Genomic DNA, 25,067 nt, shown 5'->3' with positions numbered 1-25,067 from the left:
CGACGTTCGATTTCATTTTAAGAACATTGATATTATTAAACAGATTCTTTCCAACAACTGTTTTCCAACTCAAATTATTAATCGTTACGTTAAAAAAAGACTAGAATTTTTAAAACATCGCGACAATGTAAATATGAATATGGAATGTGATAATGCGACTACACCTTTTTACATTTCTTTACCGTTTGTGGAGGGCTTGAGTGATGAGATTAGTCGCCTTTTCAAAAATGTGGGTCTTAATGTTGTCTATAATGTACCTAATAAACTGAATGCATTAATTAAACGTGGAAAAGATAGATTGCCTATTAATAGCAGGACTGAAGTTGTTAACAAGTTAGACTGTAAAAATTGTAATATGTCATATATTGGCCAAACAAAAAGACATTTAGGCACTCGTGTCAAAGAACATTGCAACAACATTAAATTGCACGAAAGCAATCTTTCTGTGGTTAGCAAACATAAATTGGAACTTAATCATGACTTCAATTGGTCAACACCGGTTATTCTGCACAATGAGAGACATGTGAGAAAGAGAGAAATTGCTGAAATGTTTTTCATCAAAAAGTTTGACAACACTGTTAACTTACAAAAGGACACTGAAAGTTTAAACAATATTTATGATAGATTAATAAAGGTGGTTTAGTCTTTCTCTTTGTGTTGGATCGAGAGGTTGACATGACTGAATTTTGACACAGTGATTTCTTTATTTCTCACCATGTATTAGTTACCTAAGATACTGTATGTATATAATTTTTTCCATTTTTTGTTCACATTTTATTGTAATTTATTTACTGTTTATATTATGTGTAATAATTTTAGTTCACTTGATAAGGACCAAAACCCATGGTCGAAACGTTGTGATACATTTTCAACCAATAAATTGCCAGTGTGGTCGATTTAAATTACTTTCATTTATTTTATCTACTGGCGACGTTCAAGAATTTATCATTATAATTATATTATATATGTGGCGTCTCTAACGCTCGCCACTATTTGACGCACGCCGCACCGAGCGCGGTCTCGGGAGGCATTGACGGACGCGATGAAGTTAGCGTTAATTTAAATTATAATTAATGCCGCTAAAGGGCGCGACAGATAAAGATCAATTTCTCGCATATCAAAAACATCAGAAAGTATATTTAAGAAGCGGCAAAAAGACGACTCGACACCTCCTTGTAACCTCGCAGGAATAGCTTCTAGCTATTCAGCGAATAATCTTTTGAGATTTTCGAGACCTTCCTGACCCTCGAGACCATCCAGATCCTCGGGATCTTCGAGACCTTCCTGACCCTCGAGACCATCCAGATCCTTGGGATCTTCGAGACCTTCCTGACCCTCGAAACCATCCAGATCCTCGGGATCTTCGAGACCTTCCTGACCCTCGAGACCTTCCAGATCCTCGGGATCTTCGAGACCTTCCTGACCCTCGAGACCATCCAGATCCTCGGGATCCTCGAGACCTTCCAGACCTTCGGCATAACCAATGCCAAACGATCCTCGGAAGGTTGTCCAGTTCCTGCCTTGGAGACTGATCCCGATATACCTCGAAGAAAGAACTTTCTCACCAGCTCCAGCGACTCCTCGTTCATCTCCCCCAAGGACTCCTCGGTCCTCCAGAAAACGGACGAGGGGAACTCAGACAGAAATTTTTAATAGTCGAGGAGAAGAGCTCGAAAAAATCAATTTAACAAAGACTTCGCCAAGAATAACTTGGCAACCTAAGATTGTAAAAATAAAATGAAATAAAATTTTGTAAAAAAAATAATAATTAATAAAGTTAAAAATTAACAAAAAGGTGACAAATTGGTGACCCCAATATGGACGGAGATAATCAACAAATAGGCCGTCTCGCAATTAAAGCACCTCCTTTCTGGCCAGAAGAACCGGAACTCTGGTTCGCACAACTGGAAGGACAGTTCGCCCTAGGAGGAATAACGCAAGATGCAACAAAATATTTATATGTCATAGCGCACATTGAGACAAAATACGCACGAGAAGTGAGGGACATCATCACACAACCCCCGGAAGCTGGAAAATATGAAGCCATTAAAAAAGCACTTATTCAACGCTTGACGATTACTCAGGAACAACGAACCCGCCAATTACTAGAGCATGAAGAACTTGGTGACAGAAAACCGTCACAGTTCTTACGGCACTTACGAACACTCGCCGGAACAAATGTACCAGAACAACTCCTCCGTACCTTGTGGCTAGGACGACTGCCCTCACAAATGCAAATCATACTCACAACAAGGACAGAAGACAGACTTGAGGAAGTTGCTGAACAAGCCGATCGAATAGCCGAGGTAACTAACCGATCAGTAGCAGCTACTGCAAACAGCACCACTGAAAAACAAACCATGGAAGACCAAATTAAAAAATTAACTGAACAAATTGCAAAATTGAATAATAGGCAACTTAATCGCTCAAGAAGTCGATCCAGAAATTGGACACCAAGAAAGCGATCGCAAAGCATATCTCAAAATCGAGCGAACAAAAATGACGAGGAAATATGTTTTTACCATCGACGCTTCGGAGATAAAGCAAATAAATGTCAACAACCCTGCAAATATAGGAAGAAAAACGAGGAGGAAGTCGTTGATGGCGGCCAACGACTCGGACTCGCGTTCTTGCCGCCTCATAGTCACAGACATTAAAACCAAAGTCCAATACCTTATAGATACAGGATCAGATGTCAGTGTCTATCCACGCAGACTAGTCCGAGGTCCGCTATGGTCAAGCACGTATCAACGCAGCCAACGGAACAATCATACGCACCTACGGACAAATAACGTTGGAACCAAATTTCGGCTTAAGAAGAACATTCTTATGGCGATTCATCATAGCTGATGTAACGCAACCACTCATAGGCGCTGATTTTTTATCTTTTTACCATCTACTCCCAGATTTACAAAAAAGACGTCTGATCGATGGAAGAATAGGATTATATACAAAAAAAACTAAATGTGTCTTCGAGAAAGGAAACGTCAGTTCAATCAAAATATTGTCAAAACAGACAAAATATCACAATCTTCTCGCAGAGTTTCCCAACATAACTAAATTAGGCAGAATCAGAAAAGAAGCACGGCACACGACAGTGCATTACATCAAAACCACGGCAGGTCCACCAGAAGGATGTCGCCCACGCCGCCTAGCACCTGACAAATTAAAAGCAGCCAAAGCAGAATTTGATCTCTTGCTAAAGGAAGGGATAATTCAACCATCAAAAAGCCCGTGGGCCTCACCTCTTCATATGGCACCCAAAAAAGAAAATTCATGGCGACCATGCGGAGATTATAGGAAATTAAACGCAAGAACTGTGCCAGATAGATACCCAATACCTCACATTGAGGATTTCACACAGACGTTAGAGGGCAAAAGAATATTTTCAACCTTAGATTTAGTAAGAGCATATAATCAAATACCTATACATGAAGAGGATATCCCCAAAACAGCAATCACAACTCCTTTCGGCCTTTTCGAATACAAATATATGCCGTTTGGATTACGCAACGCAGCACAAACATTTCAGCATTTCATTAACGAGATCTTACATGGACTAGACTTTTGCTATGCATATATAGACGACATACTTGTAGCATCAAAGTCAGAAGAGGAACACGAAACGCATCTACGGAAAGTATTCCGTCAATTGGATAAATACGATCTAATAATTAATCAAACCAAATGCAACTTCGGGGAAAACCAAGTAAAATTCTTGGGATATTTGGTTACAGCAAAAGGAATCAAACCTTTTCCTGAAAAAGTACAAGCTATTGAAAATTTCCCAAAACCAAAAACAGTAAAAGAAATGCGTCAATTCCTGGGGATGTTAAACTTTTACAGAAGATTCATTCCTGGTGCAGCAGAGGACCAAGCTAAATTAAATGAAACATTAACTGGCACAACGAAGAAAAAGAAATCACCTATTGTATGGACGCAAGAATTGGAAGAAGCGTTCAAAAAAACTAAACAGAGTTTGTCCCGAGCTACACTACTGGCACATCCGGATCCTCAAGCTGAGCTAGTTCTGACAGCCGATGCCTCTGACAACGCTATGGGAGCAGTAATCCAACAAAAAATCGGAAAAGATTGGCAGCCACTGGCGTTCATGAGCAAGAAATTTAGTCCAGCACAACGAAAATACAGCCCTTACGACAGAGAGCTCTTAGCAATTTACTTAGCAGTTAAACACTACCGACATCTCCTTGAAGGACGAAATTTTACAATATTCACAGATCACAAACCCCTCATCTATGCTTTCAACAAAGATCCGCTTCGTAGTTCTCCACGTCAAGCACGCCACCTTGAATTTATAGGGCAATTTTCCACGGACACTCAGCACATATCTGAAAAGGAAAACATAACAGCAGATACCCTTTCAAGAGTGGAAAGCATTCATAAAGCAATAAATTTCGAAGAATTAGCAAAATCACAAAAGGCTGATGAGGAGCTTCTAGAAGTTCTGCAAGGAGATGGAGTTCTAAGGTTAAAAGAAGTACCAATTCCGGGAACAGAAATCACGCTATATTGTGACGAAGAATCAAAATTTTCACGCCCATTCGTAACCAGACCATTTCGAAAAAAGATTTTTCAATCGTTGCATGGTTTGTCACATCCAGGTGTCAAGGCAACTGTGAAGCTTATAACACAACGCTTCGTATGGCCAGGAATTTAACGTGATTGCAAATGGGCACAAGCCTGTCTTCAATGCCAAAAAGCGAAAATTACAAGGCACAACAAAGCACCAATCGGACATTTCCAAGTTCCTTCAGGACGTTTTGAACACATACACGTTGATATCATTGGACCTATGCCAATCTCTAAAGGATGTCGATACTGCCTAACGATTATAGATAGATTCTCAAGATGGCCAAAAGCAATACCACTACCAGATATTTCAGCAAACACGGTGGCAACAGTCATTTTTACCAACTGGATGGCAAGGTTCGGCATACCACTCCGCATAACTACAGATCAAGGCCGACAGTTTGAAGCAGAATTATTCAAACGGTTAATGCAACTAACAGGCTCCACGCATCTTAGGACCACAGCATACCATCCCTCAGCGAACGGTCTAGTGGAACGCTTCCATAGACAGCTAAAAACAGCTATCAAATGCCATCAAACGGAAAATTGGGTAGAAATCCTACCAGTAGTATTAATGGGCATTAGAGCGGCATGGAAAGAAGATCTGCAAGCAACAACAGCAGAAATGGTTTATGGAGAGCCAATCAGATTGCCAGGACAATTCCTACAGAAAAACACTCCAGAAGTTCTCGAAGAAAATCATGGAGAAATTCTAGAAGAACTTAAGAAAAGCATGCAAAAACTGAAACCGCAAGAGGTAAAAAGACATGGTGAAACAACGACTTTTATTTTTCAGGATATGAAAACAGCATCGCACGTTTTCGTCCGAAACGAAGCAATCGGCGGAATTCTACGACCTCCGTATGAAGGACCGTATAAAGTAATAAAAAGGAACGATAAAGTCATCACTATCAGTAAAAACAGAAAAAATATAAATGTGTCCATAGATAGAGTTAAACCAGCATACATCCTGGAAGAAGATGACATCATAACAAAAAATCTTAAAGAAAAAACGGTTAAACTAAAACAGTCAGAAGAACTTCAAACGCGCAGTAGTCGAACATCCAAACCACCAGTCCGTTTTTAGATCCCTTAACCAATATACAGCGGAAGGGGTCCTGTGGCGTCTCTAACGCTCGCCACTATTTGACGCACGCCGCACCGAGCGCAGTCTCGGGAGGCATTGACGGACGCGATGAAGTTAGCGTTAATTTAAATTATAATTAATGCCGCTAAAGGGCGCGACAGATAAAGATCAATTTCTCGCATATCAAAAACATCAGAAAGTATATTTAAGAAGCGGCAAAAAGACGACTCGACACCTCCTTGTAACCTCGCAGGAATAGCTTCTAGCTATTCAGCGAATAATCTTTTGAGATCTTCGAGACCTTCCTGACCCTCGAGACCATCCAGATCCTCGGGATCTTCGAGACCTTCCTGACCCTCGAGACCATCCAGATCCTTGGGATCTTCGAGACCTTCCTGACCCTCGAAACCATCCAGATCCTCGGGATCTTCGAGACCTTCCTGACCCTCGAGACCTTCCAGATCCTCGGGATCTTCGAGACCTTCCTGACCCTCGAGACCATCCAGATCCTCGGGATCCTCGAGACCTTCCAGACCTTCGGCATAACCAATGCCAAACGATCCTCGGAAGGTTGTCCAGTTCCTGCCTTGGAGACTGATCCCGATATACCTCGAAGAAAGAACTTTCTCACCAGCTCCAGCGATTCCTCGTTCATCTCCCCCAAGGACTCCTCGGTCCTCCAGAAAACGGACGAGGGGAACCCAGACAGAAATTTTTAATAGTCGAGGAGAAGAGCTCGGAAAAATCAATTTAATAAAGACTTCGCCAAGAATAACTTGGCAACCTAAGATTGTAAAAATAAAATGAAATAAAATTTTGTAAAAGAAATAATAATTAATAAAGCTAAAAATTAAAAAAAAGCCCACAATATATTTATCGCACGTTTACATACCTTGAAATAATACCATTTTATTAAATACTTGACGCTTATTGTTACTTTTATTTGTGGAATTTAATGCTATATAATGTAATCTTACTTTTAAATATTTTTCTATAATAGCTCGTGTTAAATGAACAAAAATATGTCATCATAGTTGTTTTGTCTGCAGTTGACGTTGAAGGTACTGCTAAATATAAAAATTATTTTAATATCTCGACAGGAGATTTTTTAAAATTATATTAAAATCGTATTCTTACCTGTAGAACAATCTGTAATTAATAATGATGTATTGTTTTGTTCTGGTGTTCTTGGCCTTGGTGCATTTTCTTCTTTTTGCATCTTACAAAGATCATTGTCGGATAAATATATTTCTACAGTTTCCTCATTCGAAACGGATAATATGTCTGTTTCATGTTCTTTCTAAAAAATATAAATAGGAAAGAGAAAAAGAAAAAGCCATTTTTATTAAAATATTTACTGTTGCTCATACCTCTATCCCTTTTGGTAAACTATTAGGTAGAAGTGTAGTATTTGCACATCTTTTATTAAAATCTTCCTTAAAATGATCTGAACATAAATATGCTCGAATAGAAATTAACGATGCATCCAGATTTAAGATCTGTAGCCAACGATTACGTGCTATCGGATCTTTTGGAAACCTATACAATTATATATCGTTAAGAATTAGATTTATCACAATAAAACATTCAAATTTAGCATTATTTTTAGTACATGTATAAATTTGCTACCTATGGAATGAAACTTTTTTTTCTTTTGTCCGGAATTTATCCTTCTTTTCCAACCACTCATATCCGATCTGTTTTTGCAAGATGGTACATAACATTGGACCATTGTCTAATGAAATAATGAAATAATCTAAAACCAGGGTTGGGAAGTAACTCGTTACTTGTAACGAAGTTACAGTTATAGTTACTTTTCTTCGGTAACTCTAACTTAACTCATTCCTTTTTTTCAATTTGTAACTGTAACTTAACTCAGTTACATATTTTCGGTAACTAGTAACTAATTTAATAATTACTTTAATAGTTACTTTATATGTATTTTAAATCTCTGCAAATTGTATTAGGTCGCCTTGCGCTTGCGCATAAACGCTTTTATCGATACTTTACGATCCAATGCGCATGCTCTCAATTGTTCCCGACACACGACACAATCTACGTCTTCAATCTGGCATCACTGCTTACTATCTCGTCTCGGGAATTGGTTTATGATTAACATTCTTGACGAAGTGTATCATGTGTTTTTCATGAGTTTCCGTGAAATTATCCGTTGAAATATCGTAATTAGCATTTAACTGCGAGCTGCACGTGTTTTGGCAAGTGAATATCTCTGCAATAGGAACATCTCTGCCTGATTCTAAAGGGATAAGATATATGGTAAGTAAGTGTTGCATTTCGTCTTTCACCAGATTTTTCGCGATTATTTGCATGACTTTAGGATATTATTTCTCCAAATTTTATTTAATTTTAATTTATTTTATTATGTTTGGATCTTATCGCGTGTGTAATGCTTTATGGATACGCGTATCTCTCATAACGAATCTGACACTGATATATATTTATGTATAATTAGGAAGCAATGGAGACATCTCAATCTTCAGAGAAGGATTATAAAATGCCATGGCTAGCATATGCAGAAGTATTTGAATTACAGCAAAAACTTTTGAAAAACGAGAAAAACTGGGCATTTTTGTGCAAAATTTGCAAGAAAATTATTCATGCAAGTAAAACTTCAACTTTAAATTTAAGAAAACATATAAATGTAAGTTTTTATTTATTTAATATTAATACATTTTTATTAAAAAATATTTTTAATAAAATTTTATTTTTTTAGTAATTATTTTTATTTTTACTTATGGATTATTATATTCTTATCAAATTCAGTTGTTTATATAATTGTTATTCTTAAAATAGTAGTTTCAAAAAGTAAATATGAATTGAAAATTATAATGAATAATAATAAATAATAAATAATAAGCAAATAAAATAATCTGTTTAATGTTGATTTCGTAAAGACTTGTATACTCAAATCTTTCTTTTATTTAAATTAATGAATCGAAACTGTACAAATTATATACAATATAAATATGGATATAGTCCATAAATTTCTTATGTTAAATTAAAATTAAAAGAATAATTTATTTCATAAAAAATTTTTACATAAAAATTAATATTAAATAAATAGTTAAATAAATAAATATTAAATAAATTATAATATTATTATAAATTATAATAAAATTAAATAATTAGAAAATTATATTTTTAATTTTTAATTTTAAACTTTTTATTTTTTTAATTTTTAATTTTAAACTTTTAGGAAACAATACATAATTATATGACATTCAACCTTGAATAAAAAATCTACAAAAAAGTAGGTATCGAAAGTATGACATAGCTTGATTACATTAACGGTTTTTTCAATTTAAAAATTGTCTAAATTACAATTTGTTTTATTTTTTTTAATTTACAGACTGAGAAAAATATGCAAAATTCTCTTTTTTAATGGAAACAAATGTTAACACAATATTAGCTTTACAAATTTTAACTTTTCTTATGAAATTTTTCGTAAATGCTTTTTACTTTTCAGAGAAATTTTTATTATGTTATTATTTCTGTACTTATTATGAAATTATTTTATATACATGTTTCAAATATCAAGACTATTATATTGATATGTTATTTCTATCTTTCTCTCCTTTTCTCTTTCTTTCTCCTTCTGTTGTGTATATATACGAAATTAATAGATAAAATAAAATTAATAGGCAAAACATTCACATCTATTGGAGAACATAGATAAGGCAAAACTGAAATTATCAAATAAACGTCCAAGTGAAGATCCTCAGAATAATATTCCAAACAAATGTCAAATATTGGAGAGATGGGGCTCTTGGAGCACAGCAGTTACTCAAAAAGCATTAGATAAAGCGATACTACGCTTTATTATTGAAGATATTCAACCTCTTTCCATTGTAGACAGTCCAGCATTCATTAATTTGCTTAGAATTGGACTTCCTTTATATATTCGTATAATGTGTAGAAAAACATTAAGAGACAAAGTTTGTGAAACATACCATAAAATGAAAGCTACTCTGGAAAGAAAATTGACAGAAATTGAACTAATTGCGACAACAGCAGATTTGTAGCAAAGCAAAAAGGTTAGTGATATTATTTTATATTTTTATATTTTCGTTGAATTGCAAATTTTTATATTTTATAAATTAAAATCTAAATTTGTAGGAGTTATTTAGGAATAACTATTCATTGGGTGAATCCTGTAACTTTTGAAAGAGAGTCGGCTGCATTGGCTTGCCGTAGGATAAAAGGCAAACATACGATGTTTTAGCTCGAGCAATTAACTCAGTCTTCCTGGAATATCATATCCAAAATAAAGTGTGCTGTACAACTACCGACAATGGAAACAATTTTGTTAAAGCTTTTCGGTAAGAGTTTGTTTTAAGAAAAATATATTTAGTATATTATTTAAATTTTTTTACATGTGCAAACGAATACAGTATTTCTTCGCTCACATACATTTCTTTTTATCATGTAATACAAATAATTATATAATAATAATTATCTGTGCAAATTATATACAATATAAATATGGATATAATAATTTGTATTATATATATATATATATATATATATATATATATATATGTATTGTTACGTCCCTGGTTCGGGTCGCGGTCGAGTCCGTCGTGGAACGAGAAGAAGTCCGTTGTCAAGAGGTTGTTGACAGCGGCGGCTGTCATTTTAGTCTGGAGCCAGCTGTCAGGCTGTGTGGACGCGTTTCTCTTACGAGTCGATCCGTGTTATTATTATTGTGTATTTACGTTCTGAGTTACCGTTTGTGTTGTAATTGTGCAGTGCATTAAAGTTTATTAGTTTCCTTAAGTGCTTGTTTATTTAGCGCGTCCCGCGAGCGGTCGATCTCTTTACCGCGCGACTTCGATATCTATCGAAGTCCCCGCCCCGGGCGTAACATTTTGGGGGCTCGTCCGGGATCGACGGGATACTGAAGGATCAATCGGGACGTGATTTTGCCAACTTTGTGAGGACGCTGAATTTAGAATGTCGACGACAAACATCGGGCAACAGGATCCCACGGGCGTCTCTACACGAAAGAGGATACGAGCCGCGACTCCCAGCCCGTCGGCAGAGACGATCACTCTTCAGGCGGCGATGCGAGAGATCCGGGAGCTGCGAGAGGAACGCTTGCAGATGCGAGCCGAATTTGAGGCGCAGCTCCGGGAGCGAGACAGCGAGCTCCGACGTCTGGAGGGGAGATTACGACAGGATCAACAGCTAAGTCCTTCTTATAATAGTCCGCGATTAGAAAATTCGAATCTCGGCTTGGGCCTAAAATTAAAAACCGATAATTATGACGGGAGTGTCCCCTTGCGTGAGTTTCTCACTCAATTCGTTTTGATAGCGCGGGCAAATAACTGGAGCGATTCTCAGAAAACCGTGGCCTTGGCTGCCTGTTTGAGGGGAAAGGCACGTTCGATTTTGGATGGGATTTTTGAAATAGAGAATCTAAAATTCGACGAGCTGAAATCGAAGTTAGAGTTGCGTTTCGGGGAGGGGCATTTGGCCCAGACTTACTATACCCAGTTTACTAATAGAAAACAAAAGAGTTCGGAAGATTTGGCTACTTTGGGTGCAGATCTGGAGAGGCTTTCGCGTCTTGCTTACCCTGAGTGTTCTCACGAAGTGAGGGATAAGATCGCTTGTGCCCAGTTTATAGCTGCGCTATCGGACGGTTTCCTGAGAAGAACTCTTCAGTTAGAAGATATCACTTCTTTAAAAATCGCGGTGGAAAGAGCGATGGCTGTAAAAGTCATCCAAGAAAGTAGTTTCTCGAAAAGTAAATTTAATCAAAAAGACGAAAATAAATCTCAGGAATGTTGGAAGTGTGGTGACACAGGCCATTTTCGGGCGGAGTGTCTCTCTAAAAAAGAGGAGTAGAAAAATGAATTTTGCCGTGGAAAATAAAATTATTAATAAAAGAAGTGTTTTAAAACTTTGTTGAAACTGTGTTAATGAAAATTTATTTGCAGCCAGTGTGTGTAAAAAAGGGGCGAGCCCGGATGTATCTTGAATAGGGGATTAATTCTTTCATTAGAATGCCTGGATGGCAATATTCCTAATTTCCAGTGCTTGTTTTAATAATGGTTGTTTTGATTCTTATTGTCTTCTGAATGAATTCTAATTGGTAGACTAATCCTCGAAGTGTTGTGGGAGGGACTCCCGGATTTATTTTGATTAGGGAATGGTTCTACATCCGAGGCCCGAAAAGAAAGTTTTGGATAAAAGAGTTTGGTGCTGTTTACTCGTTTAATTATTTTTGTTGTTTAAGGAAAAGAAATTTTGGAAACAATTCCGAATTTGACAAGAAAGATTAAGGAAGGAAGGAGAGGAAGTCAGAAAGGAAAACAAAAGGAATTATTTGAACATTAGAGGACGAAGACTGCCTCATCCACGGTTTTTGACCCGTGGTTTTCCCGTGGGTCTTCGGGCGAATGCCGAGGCAGGGGCCTGAGGAGTTCTCTTGGGAGAACGGAGGGTCCACGGGAAGATACCCCCCTCTTGCCTGAAGATTTTTCTCTAAGGAGAAAATCAGTGAAGTCGTTGGAATCTGCGAAGTCGTTTGATCCCAAGAAGACGTGTGGTTCGGTAACCTGCAACAGCAGTTCAGGGAGAACATGGAGACACGTCGGGAGCTGAAATACGACGAGATTCCTTTGAAGACTTACCACAACGTGATTGTCGGGACGACAATCTTTCGAGAGGGGAGCAAGTGTTACGTCCCGGTCGTTCGGGTCGCGGTCGAGTCCGTCGTGGAACGAGAAGAAGTCCGTTGTCAAGAGATTGTTGACAGCGGCGGCTGTCATTTTAGTCTGGAGCCAGCTGTCAGGCTGTGTGGACGCGTTTCTCTTACGAGTCGATCCGTGTTATTATTATTGTGTATTTACGTTCTGAGTTACCGTTTGTGTTGTAATTGTGCAGTGCATTAAAGTTTATTAGTTTCCTTAAGTGCTTGTTTATTTAGCGCGTCCCGCGAGCGGCCGATCTCTTTACCGCGCGACTTCGATATCTATCGAAGTCCCCGCCCCGGGCGTAACAATATATATATACAGGGTGATTCTGAACGTCTTTAAAATATCAAATTCTTGAATGAATTCTAAGTGATTTCTAAGTGAATTCAATTTGATATTTTAAAGACAAACGTTTGTTCAGAATCACCCTGTATATACAGGGTGTCCCATTTTAACTTGGACAGTAAAATATCTCAAAAACTAAGCCCAGCAAACAAAAATATTTCAGACAAAAGTTGTATGGTTTCGAGGGGGCCATAAGATGATACCATTGATTTGACCTTGAAGAGTCATTTGAAGGTCACGTGAAGGTCACTTCAATTTTTTTAAATGGAACACCCTATATATTTTTACACATTCTTGTAGCTCATCTCGAGGGCTTTCCAAAACACTATAATTAAGTTAGTTTTCATTAAGTACTTTTCGAGTTATGAAGCTTGAAATCATTTCTTAATTTTACATAAACCGTAAAATATCTTGTAAAACATTCATTTTTCGATTATCTTACCTTAATACTTTTATGCACAAAATAATGAGAGGAATCAATTGGTGTAAAGAAAACACATAGTTGTTTCGAAGAAAAAAAATGTAATTGTTAATTGCAAATTACATTTTTTTTCTTCGAAACAACTATGTGTTTTCTTTACACCAATTGATTCCTCTCATTATTTTGTGCATAAAAGTATTAAAGTAAGATAATCGAAAAATGAATGTTTTACAAGATATTTTACGGTTTATGTAAAATTAAGAAATGATTTCAAGCTTCATAACGCGAAAAAGTACTTAATGAAAACTAACTTAATTATAGTGTTTAGGAAAGCCCTCGAGATGAGCTACAAGAATGTGTAAAAATATATAGGGTGTTCCATTTAAAAAAATTGAAGTGACCTTCACGTGACCTTCAAATGACTCTTCAAGGTCTAATCAATGGTACCATCTTATAGCCCTCTCGAAACCATACCAAACATGTCTGAACCTAACCATTTTTCTCTAAAATCAAAAATGAGAGATATTTGGGGTGGACACTTAAAATGGGACACCCTGTATATATATATATATATATATATATATATATATATATATATAATATAAATAATATTTTTTAGGAGTTTTGAAAAAGATGAAGATGAAACATCTAATGCTGTAGAATTTCACGATTTAAATAATCTCTTAATTACAAACGATATAGAAGACACGGATGCAGAAAATTCGCTTACCCTTCCGCCACATCATAGATGTGCGAGTCACACTTTAAACCTTGTCGCGGTAAAAGATTCCGAGGAAGCTATAGATAGTGATATTTTGTACAAAAAACTATATAGATTGACATTTGCCAAATTAACCAAATTATGGAATAAGCAGAATCAATCTACACAAATATCTGACAAAATAAAGGAAACTTGTGGCGTCTATTTGAAAACCCCCGTTATTACCAGGTAAAAAATTTCTTGTATTAGGTAGTAAATATGAAATTTATTTAATCTTAGATTTCATGATAGCATAACGATTTTAGTACCTAGAAAGTATATTTGTAATATTTATATACAAGTCACTTGGTGATGTTATGTCCAGACCCTTGAAAGGTCGGGCCATCTGGAAGGACGCAACCTACTTACCCGGTGACACACTTTGCGGGTGTGTGTACAGATCGGGTCAAGCGCAAGCAAGATTCGGTCTTGAGGGAATGAGAGCGGGTATAAAGAAAATAAGAATTTTACTATAAATTATAATTTATTCAATAATTAGTTGCGGGAGATATGAAACATATTTACAGAGTTATATAAAAATCTTTTAAAAATACAAAATATAATTAAAATTTTTTGTGTGTTGTATTTGTGTGTGTGTGTGTGTGTGTGTGTGTGTGGGATTTCGCGGGTGTTACATAGGTTCGGGGGTCGTCAGCCAGGGTAAATAGTGGGAAATCTAACCTTAAATAATTAATCCTGGCTGGATTATTACAAAATTTATTTCTTTTTATCTCAAATTTTCCTATCTAAACATGTGTATTATAAAGCTAAAGGGGAGAGGACAAAGGGTCAAGAATTTTCAAATTGGATAGTGGACGGCGGGAATTTTTCCACAGAGCTTGGATTGGGACTCCCAGTGGAAATCGGGAACCGGGGAAGTACCAGGGGATGATTGAGTTGGAAGGGGCGGTGGTCAGGTAATGCAATAATTCTTCGTGGTCCACTGGACCAGGGCCCACGCAGAAGGCTCCTTCTGGTAAGGGGAAATCGAGGAGGGGGAACTGAGATAGGAAATAATTTAAAGGATCGGGATGGGGAGGTTCAGAAGTTTCGTCACGGTTAGGATGTTCCGACGGGGAATCGGCAGGGAAGTCGGAGTCGTGGGAATCTTCTTCAAGGTCGGGAAGATCTCTCGCGAAATCTTCCAGGGCCTCGCCGAATTCTGAAGACTGTGAGGGGGTGGAAGGGGAAGGAGGGTCTGAATCAAGGGTGATAACAGGTATGGGGGAAGGAGGGGGAGATTCTAAGGAGGGTGCGGGAGAAGGCAAAGGAGAGGGTTCAAAAACAAGGGTAGAGGGAGTAGCTGGGGAAGGAGAAAGTTCCGGTGGGATCGGGGTAGGAGATCTGGGGTCTAAAGCAGACGACGGCGCGGGGACCGGAACAGGTGTACAGGAGGGGGAAGAAGGATGATCTGGGGAAGAGACTGGAGAATAATTCGGGATAAGGAGTGGGGAAGAGGGGTTAGGAGGATGTGTGCTAGTGTCAAGTTTTATACTGCTAACGGCCGAATTAGTATTAATATTATTTAAGGTATCGCCATTAGTGAGTTTCGGTAAAGATTGAGCCTGTCTCTCTCTCGACCGTCTGTTCTGCCGATTCCGCCACAGCAACGCTGCCCGCCGTTTACCGGGGCGAGGCACTAGTAATAATTTGACGCTGAATGAGGGATAGCTTACAGACTTGATGTTAGACTAGCTATTATTAATTCTATTACTGTTGTCATTGGGAAAAGATGGCTAAGACTTAGGCAAAATAATAACCCGTTCCGAAAGATTTTACTCTTAAGTTTAAATTGGTCGTACAAATAAAGAGATAGTTAAGTAATAAATAGAAGGAAAATGAAAGGAATTAACATGACTCGGAAATGGTTTCAAAGAAAGATTTCAAATTTAGGAAACCTCAAAAGGGAATCGGCTCTCAGAGACTCAATTCGGATTAGGAATTGTTCGCGAATCACCTTGCGGAGATTCCCGGCGAACAGAGAATTGTTCGCGAATCGCCTTGCGGAGATTCCCGGCGAACAGGGAATTGTTCGCGAATCGCCTTGCGGAGATTCCCGGCGAACAGGGAATTGTTCGCGAATCGCCTTGCGGAGATTCCCGGCGAACAGGGAATTGTTCGCGAATCGCCTTACGGAGATTCCCGGCGAACAGGGAAGAATGATAGGTGGATTAGAAAGGGGAGTGGGATAAGGAAAAATAAAATGATTATCGAATTATTGAAACTTATTTCCTCGAAACTGGATGTTGAATATTTCTTTCATTTATCTATCGGTCAAGGATCATTCCCAATGACAATCAGTTAACACGAGAGGGGGAAGACGATAAAATTAAATTAGACTTACTAATTATAGTGAGCGTTGAAATGTGCTGAGAAAAATTTGATCTGGCCGGAGCTGGAAGCGCACGTGGCTGGTTGGTGGTTGATGATGAATGGAAGGCTCGGTTGGTCCAACGTGTACACCTCACTCACTTCACTTTACTTATCGAAAATGATTCGTGAATTTTAGCGGCACGTGAAGAGAGAGAGAGTTCACTGATAGATATTGAACGTCGGAATTTAGAAAAAGATTCTGTGTCTCCGCGACTTCAGCTTGTGAGTTTTAAAGTTTTTGCTCCTCCTCTCTTCTGGATGGTGGGGAATCTTTTTTAGGCAATGAAATAATTTCTATTACTCCCTTCCTAAGGAGCTTGATTTTTAAGAGGAGAGGGGTGTCTTAAGATTTTAATTGGTTAAGCCCTTTGGCTCGAGACTTAGCTCCATCCAGTAGAGAGTGGGAGTGAGCTGATTACACAGATATCTATACTATAACTAGATCGCTAACTCCTTGATTTTGTACATAAAATGTGTCCCCGAAAATCATGTAATATGGCGGTCGCGCATGCGTAATATTGGTGGAAAATTAATATGGTGGACACTTGTAGCCAGCTAATATTTAAGTTTTCACCTTAAAACTTGTACTTTTTACATTATAAACTTTTAATTTTGTAATAAAATAAATATAAATATATATATATAAATGTTATACACATATATTTTTAATCTTTATATATTTTTAATCTTCTATATATATTTTTAATCTTGATTTTAATTATATCATATACCTTTTAAATATATTTTGATATATTTTATCTTTAAAGGCTGTAATAAATTTTAATTAAAAACGAAGAACATTATATATTATTTAAAAATAACTTATATTCAACTGTAAGTTTATACACAAATTACATACTTACGTACATTGTACATAACATCAACCAATCACAAACGTGACTACTGTCCACCAACGTTACGCATGCGTGAGAATTTAGTACATAAATTTCGTGGACATGTATTTGACGCAAGTTAGCGGTCTAGTATATAGTATAGATGTCTGTGGCTGATTATCTTATCGCTTGATGATTTGGCGATTCGGAGAACGCTTGAGGGTGGCCTGTCGAACGAGCGCACGTGCACTATCAATTTCGAAAGGTCTTATGTTTATTATTTGTCAATCTCCCGAGGACCAGCGGATCTTTGTTTTAATAATCCCTGAGATAGAGCGGTTTCAAGAGTAAGCTATACCAATGAATACGGCTGTTGGAATTTCTTATAATAATTTCGCGTCTCTTAATTCAAGAATTTATTTAGTGTTCCGTTAGCGCTATCTCGACTGGCCATTCTCTGAATTAGATTTGTTAAAGTTTAATGGCGATACACGCGGGTTAGGTTGTGTTCTTCTACGCGCTATCTTTATTCCTAAGAAGAATCGCTTTGCATTCCAAATGCAAGTCGATCCTTGATTTCTTTCTTCCACGATATTGTTTCGAGGAAAGAAAAGAATCATGGAGTCCACCGGACGTAACAGTGACTTATATATAAATATCTCAGATATTATTCTCTTGACATAATAATAAAAAGCATTGACAACTGTCACCAATCCTATGATCAAATAAGTTGCATATTTATTATTTTTCAATATTAATCACGTTAATCAAAATATTCACTTTTATTTCTCATTATATTTTTATTCAACTCTGCATATAAGTATATATAAGTATTTTTTTATAAATAATTTATTAAATAATTATTAAATCATTTTATTAAGTAATAATTTTCTATATTTTTGTCATCTTTTTCTATTTTGATAGATAGAACTCTACTTATGATTCTGTATCGCAATTAGTAACTCTTTCAAAAAATGATCCCGAAAAAATTAATCAATGCCTCGATTATTGTAATTTGCAAAGACTGACAGAAAATGAAATTAAATTCCTAGAAGAATATTGTCAGGTATACCTCTAAATAAATTACAATATGTATTAATATGTAATTGTAATATATATATATGCAGAGGTTGTAATATGTATATGTTTAATAAAATGTATCTTTTCCTCATTTTGTTTGATTTAAGTAATGAAACCTTTAGCGCAAGCCTTAGATATATTGCAAAGCGAGACAGGAATGTACATGGGATACTTATTACCGGTCTTAAAAACTAAAAGAAAAATTAGAAAAATTCAATAAAAGTGGATTTACATATTGCCAATCACTAATCGCAGCTATACAACAAGGTTTAAATAAAAGGTAATTTGCTAAAATTAATTTGTTATTTTTTAAATAAAGAATAATATTTATTCATTGATTCTGAACATATATAATTCTAGATTTTCCGCATTATTTGAAAAAGAAGAGCTTATTATTGCAAGTTGTTTACACCCTAAATTCAAATTAAATTGGATAAATGGAGAAGAAAGGAAACTCGCTAAAAATTATTTAGAAGATTTATTAGGAATCCGTTTTACTGAGAGTTCCCCTAATCTTAGTGAGAAACTCGACGACCGCGATGACTTTTTTGCTTTTGATCAGCAAGTAAAAAAAGTTGAATCCACACAAGAATTGTATCGATTTTTAAAATCGGATAACTGCAGTATTAGTATGTTAAATGATTACACTGCAATTAAAAAACTTTATTAAATATAATACGGCACTTGGACTTGGTTAGAGGAGCGAGTGCGGTGTGTAAGTGTGGTTGTGAGGCGGTGAGAGCGAGTGAGAGTATAGGCAGTAATAGGAAGCGTGGCGGGCGTCAGAGGGTTGGATAGGTAGAAGGAATAATAGAGAATCAGGATAGGATAATAACGGAAGTTGGAATCCCAGTAATATTATAGAAAGGAGTGTTAAAGGCAAAAGTGAGAGCGTGAGGTTAGGGTACGAAGGGGGGGAAGGAGGGTGCGTTCCAAAAGAGAGCGAAATTTGCGTTGCGTAGACGGTGTAGGTGGCGGCACTAGGCGCGTTCGGCGAGCCAAACTGCTCGGGAATAGTTGAACGGGATTGGTTCTTAGAAGAACCAACCAATCAGCTTGGCGTTCGATGAGCGAGTTCATTGGCGAGATAGATTGAGCATAGAGATGGACAGCGAATTGGCGAGCGGGATGGACGAGAGCGAATTGATGGCGGATGTAAATGGGGGCGCAGATAAGATGGTAGATAAGTCAGGAAGGAAAAAAACGGATAAAGAAGATCAGGTTACTCCAAAAGAAGAGAAAAGAGGTAAAGGAAGGCTTTCAAAGAAAGAACTGAGAATGAGGGAAAGAGCGAATTCGACCAGCATATTAAATTTTGTGAGACGCGAAAAGGATATGGCATGTGAATTGGAGAAAGCTAAGAGGAAAAGAGAGGGGGAAGTACAGAATGGGAATGACATCTTTAAGAGAGATAACAAGACGATAAGATCGCCCCCAGTCTTGGACAAGCGATTAGTAGGAACCGGACCCGAGGGTGAGAAGAGAGAAGGGGATGTAGACAGGATGGTGCTGAAGAAGAATGAAGAGGACGGTTCGATGATGACAATTTTGAGAGAGATAAATGCGGAGTTGAAGGATATGAAGATGGAGATGAAAGGGATGAAAGAGAGAATGAGCAAATTAGAGGAGGGTTGGACCATAAGAGAAAAAAGGTTGGAGGACAGAATGGATAAGTTAGAGGTGAGGCTACGGAAGATGGAACAATCAAAGGAAGACATAGTCGTGGACGAAAAGGGGGCCAAAATTGAAGAGATTGTAGGAAGGGTGACAGAGTTAGTAAAGAAGAGCGAAAGAAGCATAAGTGATAAGAGGGAAAGAAGAAATAAATTTGTAATTAGAGGATTGCAAAAGGAAGATAGTAGATGTATAAGGGAAACAGCAGAGACATTTCTGGAGAAGGAGTTTGGAGTTAAGGAGAAGGTGAAGAATATGCAAACATCAGGTAAGAAGGGGAAGGAGGTAATTGTTGTGGAAATGGACTGCTGGGATTCGAAGGAAATTGTAATGAAATCAAAGAGTAAGCTAGGGAGCAGAAAAATTTTCATCGATCATGACCTGTCGTTCGAGGAAAGGGAGGTGCAAAGATTGATAAGAGACCGCGCGCGGAAAGAAAAGATGGATGGAAAACGGGTTAAAATAGGATACAAGAAATTGGAAATACAAGGAAGGAAGTATGTGTGGAATGAAGAGGAGAACACGCTTATAGAAAAGAAAAATTTTTGAAGGGTAGCCAATTAAAGGATGAGTCGAGGAAAAAGGTAGATGAGGAAGAGGGTAAGAAGGACAATGGAAGATTGGAGAGAGAGAATAACAGGAGAAGAAGGGTTTTATTCTGGAATGTAGCCGGTTTAGAGAGACAGGACAAGGATTTTTGGAAGTATATAATAAGAAATGATTTTGTAGGTTTATGCGAGACATGGCTAGAGGAGAAAGGTTGGGATAGGATTAAGGACAAATTACCAGGGTCTCACGAGTGGGTGAACATAAAAGCGGGGAGGGAAAAGAAAAAAGGTAGGGCGATTGGCGGAATTTTGATAGGAGTAAAGAAAAGTTGGATTAGGGGTTACGATGTGGTAAAGACTGCAATGTTATCAAACGGCATTGCTCATACATGGCTTTCAGCAGACGGTACAATGCTGAATATTTTTACAATTTATAATAAAGGCCTGGTGAATGATTTAGAGACAACATTAAAGAATATTACTGAAAGGCATGAGCGAGAAGGAATAATCATAGGAGGCGATTTCAACATAAGGATAGGGGAGTTCGGAAGGGACAGACTGGCGGACTGTGATGTGGAAAGGAAAAGCAAGGACAAAGTAGTATGTAATGGAGGTAGGCAGTTTACGGATATGATGGATGAAAGAGGCTGGTATATACTAAACGGTAGAACAATGGGGGACTGGGAAGGCGAATTTACTTATGTAGGTGCGAGAGGGAGTTCGGTAATCGACTATATTATTGTAAACGAATACATACATGACAAAGTGTTAGAATTTAAGGTAGACGACAGGGTGGACTCGGATCACTTACCCTTGGCAATGAAGATGGAGGGGACTGGAAGACAGGATGCAGAAGAAGGAGATGAAGGGTACGTGGAACTAAATACCGGGAGGAAAATAATAAACTGGGACAAGGAAGCGAGGAGACTATATTTCGAGAGAACGACGGAGCTAGGGAGCGTGGAGTGGCAAAAGTCGTGGCCGGTAGAAAAGAAATGGAGAAGAATAAAAGAGCTCATACATAGTGCACTGATTTATAAGGAGGTTAAAAAACCGAGGAGGAAAGAAATAGGACATAAGGACTGGTGGAGCAGAAGTTGCACGAGGAAAAAAAGGGAGGTAAAAAGAAAGTACAAGAGATGGAAAAAGGGGAAAGGTAGAAGAGAAGACTTTATGAAAGGAAGGAGAGACTTTAGGGAGTTGTTAGAGAGAAGAAGGAAGGACAAAAGAGCGGAAGAAGAGGAGGAGTTGAGAAATTTGAGGAATGAAAAAGAGATTTGGAGGTTTATAAACAGGCGAAGAAAGAAGAAGGAATGGACGGAGAACAATATTCAAGGAGAAGAGTGGAGAAAGCATTTTATGAAGTTATTGGGAGGCACGGAGAAGGAGATAACAATGAAGGAGAACGGAACTGGGAGAAAGAAAGGTGAAGAAGGGGACGGTACAATTACTATGGAAATACGAGGTGAGAAACACGAAAGGTATGAGCAAGAAGAGGAGAGAGAGTTAGAGGAGGGGGAGATAGCGGACGCAGTAATGAGGATGAAATTAGGCAAAGCAGCTGGAATAGACGGAATCCCGATGGAAGCTTTGAGGTTTTGTGGTTCAGCGGTGAGGGGTTGTCTGGTGGACTTAATAAAACAGATATGGAAGGAAGGAACTATTCCATCGGAGTGGAAAATGAGCATAGTGGTTCCGCTGTATAAGAGAGGAGATAAAGAGAAGGCAGAAAACTACAGAGGAATTTCACTACTGTGCTCAGCATATAAGGTGTATGCCGAAATTCTGAGGAATAGATTAAAAGAAGTTATAGAAGCGAAAGGAATGCTGCCTGAAAGTCAGGCGGGTTTCAGGAAGGGAAGATCTACTATGGACAACATCTTTATTCTGAACCACATTGTACAGAGGGAGAAAGTAAAGGAACGTGGAGATGTCAAGGTGTGTGCTCTTTTTATCGACTTGAAAGCCGCTTTCGACAAGGTAAAGAGGGGAAAATTATGGAAGATACTGGAACAAAAAGGGGTTGGCAGCGGCTTGTTAAACAGGATTAAAGGGTTGTATGAAGAAACGGATACATCAGTCAGGACAAACAAGGGGATTACGAGAAACTTCATCACGAAGATTGGTGTGAGGCATGGTTGTGTTCTGAGTCCAGACCTGTTCAGTCTTTATATTGCGGATTTAGACGAGGCGTTAGAGAAGCGAAATATAGGTGGTATTGCATTGGGCATGTGCAGAGTATGGTCGTTAGCTTACGCCGACGACATGGTTCTACTGGCCAAGAATAAAGAGGCACTGGATGATATGATGGATACACTGAAAAGATTTTTGAAGGATAGGAAGCTAGAACTAAGTACAGAAAAAACAAAGGTCATGATTTTTAATAGTGGTGGTAAGTTAGATAGAAATTGGAAATGGGGTAAGGAAAGAATAGAGGAGGTGAAGACTTTCAAGTATTTGGGGTTCACGTTCAATAGAAAAGGGAATTACACGGATCATATGAAGGAAATGGGCAGGAAAGGAAGATTAGCAGTAAATAAGGTATGGGGCCTCGGCGAAAGGATATGTAAAGATGATTTTAAGAGGAGACGGACATTGTTTAATTATCTGGTCAAAAGTGTTATGGAATATGGGGTGGAAGTATGGGGGTGGATGGAGAAAAATGAATTAGAAAAGGTATGGCTGGACTACATCAGATGGACTTTTAGAATGGAATTCTGTACGCCGCGGTATATGATCTTGAGAGAGTTGGGCATAAAGAAATTAAAAATTGACTAGGGATTAAGAGCTATAAAGTATGAAAAGAGGAGCAGAGAGAGTAGTTCGAATAGGCTAATGGCGGCATGTTGGGAAGAAAAAGATAAAACGGAGATGATTTCGGGCAGGGGAAAGAAAGATCTATTCAGTAGTGAAAGGGAAAGTTATTTTAATAATTTGGGGTGGGGTCTTGAAGCGATAATAACTGCAAGAAGGGAAGGTATCGAGATGCTCAGGGTAATAAGAGAAAGAGAACAAGATTTACAAGAACAAACTACTGACAGTAAGATTAGAAATGCGCGGTACAATATAAGATACAAGGAGCTGGGTATAGCGTGTAATAAGCCTAGATATTTATTAAATGTAAATATGGACAAGACAATGTCGGGTGATGGTATTAGAGCGTTGATAGGATTGAGGTGCAGTAATATGGAGGAAGCAAATAAATATTGGTTGGGGGAGGATTTTGTAAACTGGGTAGGGATAATCTGGAACATTATGTAGGGGAATGCACGGTGATTGGCGATTGGTTTGTAAATTTGGGTAAGAGTTATAGGGAAAGACTAGATACATTATGTAACGATGAATTAGGAACAGAAAAAGGGAGGATACTAAAAAGACTCTGGAAAGAGAAGGAGAGGAAGCGGAGACAGGTTAGAACATAAGCGAACGCGAGCGAATGAAGTCTGTTAATAGCGGAGGTTTTGCAGTTTATATGGTGTGGATGGATGAGTGCTTAAGGTTTATTGTAAACCAAGTTCCTTTTCTTGGCTATAAAGCTTGAAAATAAATATTTATCTATAATACGGCACTTCCGAGTAGTGCATCCGTTGAAGGAATGTTTAGTTGGTGGTTCCGTAATAACACCACAAAGAGGACATCTTCACGATGACATAATTGAATACCAAATCCTTTTGAAAATAAATAAAAATTTTTATTAATCAAAATTTTAAACATTAAATCATTTAACATACTAATACTTAGTATTTCATGTATTAATCATCATGATATGTGTTTCTTATTATTTCATGTATCTTATAAATATTAAAAAAAAATATAATAATAAATATTATTCGATGTATATATACATATACAGGGTGTCATTTTAATCGATCACCCCGAATAACTTTTTCAATTTTGATTATAGAAAAAAACGTTTCAAACAAAAGTTATATGGTTTCAAGGGGGACATGAGACGGTGCCATTAGTTTGACCTTGAAGAGTCAGCTGAAAGTCACGTGAAGGTCACCTCCAACTTTTTAAATGGAACACCCTATATATTTTTGCACATTCTTGTAGCTTATCTCGAGAGCTTTCCAAAACACTATAATTAAGTACCTTTTCGTTAAGTACTTTTTGAGTTATGAGGCTTGAAATAATTTCTTAATTCTACATAAACCGTAAAATATCTTGTAAAATATTCATTTTTCGATTATCTTACCTTAATACTTTTATGTACAAAATAATGAGAGGAATCAATTGGTGTAAAGAAAACACATAGTTGTTTTTAAGAAAAAATATGGAATTGTTAATTGCAAATTATATATTTTTTCTTCAAAACAACTATGTGTTTATATATACAGGGTGGCCCATTTTAATCCATCCAGTCGAATATCTCGAAAATCAAGCCCGGGAGAGAAAAATGTTTAATATTATTATTATGTTAAATGTTTATTATGTTTACCGCATTCTTCAATCGAACACATGATCGCTTTCGATAGCGCCAGTAGTACCTTAACCTACCGCAACCTACCATGACAAAAAACTGCTTGCAGTCGCCGAGTCGTAATTATCGTCGCATTGTCGCGTCGTCGCGTCGTCGCGTCGTGTAGTAACGTGTCCGCGCGTGTTTCTTTCATCGAGTGATTTTTAATCGC

General features: G+C 37.6%; 2 protein-coding genes and 1 pseudogene across 2 annotated transcripts; all 3 read left to right on the top strand.

Annotated features, from left to right (window-relative positions):
* The first annotated feature begins 1,817 nt into the window (after positions 1-1,817).
* On the top strand, positions 1,818-2,657 carry LOC145973272 (uncharacterized). The gene has a single exon (XM_083102530.1). The coding sequence runs from the start codon at positions 1,818-1,820 to the stop codon at positions 2,655-2,657; it is 840 nt and encodes a 279-aa protein (XP_082958656.1).
* A 2,212-nt stretch (positions 2,658-4,869) lies between these two features.
* LOC145973271 (uncharacterized) lies at positions 4,870-5,677 on the top strand. The gene is made up of 2 exons (XM_083102529.1): positions 4,870-4,942; positions 5,031-5,677. The coding sequence occupies exons 1-2, from the start codon at positions 4,870-4,872 to the stop codon at positions 5,675-5,677; spliced, it is 720 nt and encodes a 239-aa protein (XP_082958655.1).
* A 2,479-nt stretch (positions 5,678-8,156) lies between these two features.
* On the top strand, positions 8,157-24,131 carry LOC145973270 (zinc finger BED domain-containing protein 4-like; annotated as a pseudogene).
* Positions 24,132-25,067: the final 936 nt, after the last annotated feature.

This window comes from Camponotus vicinus, unplaced genomic scaffold (assembly GCF_025532165.1).
Source record: "Camponotus vicinus isolate PSW18456_S1 unplaced genomic scaffold, iyCamVici1.0 SCAF_6, whole genome shotgun sequence".
NCBI classification, from domain to species: domain Eukaryota; kingdom Metazoa; phylum Arthropoda; class Insecta; order Hymenoptera; family Formicidae; genus Camponotus; species Camponotus vicinus.
This window is presented reverse-complemented; position numbering and strand designations above follow the sequence as displayed.

Bases quoted from the DNA above. Each gene is read 5' to 3' on its own strand.
- LOC145973272 (XM_083102530.1), top strand. From the start codon at position 1,818: ATGGACGGAGATAATCAACAAATAGGCCGTCTCGCAATTAAAGCACCT.
- LOC145973271 (XM_083102529.1), top strand. From the start codon at position 4,870: ATGGCCAAAAGCAATACCACTACCAGATATTTCAGCAAACACGGTGGC. The intron at 4,943-5,030 runs GCAAGGTTCGGC...TGCAACTAACAG, and splicing joins TCATTTTTACCAACTGGATG to GCTCCACGCATCTTAGGACC.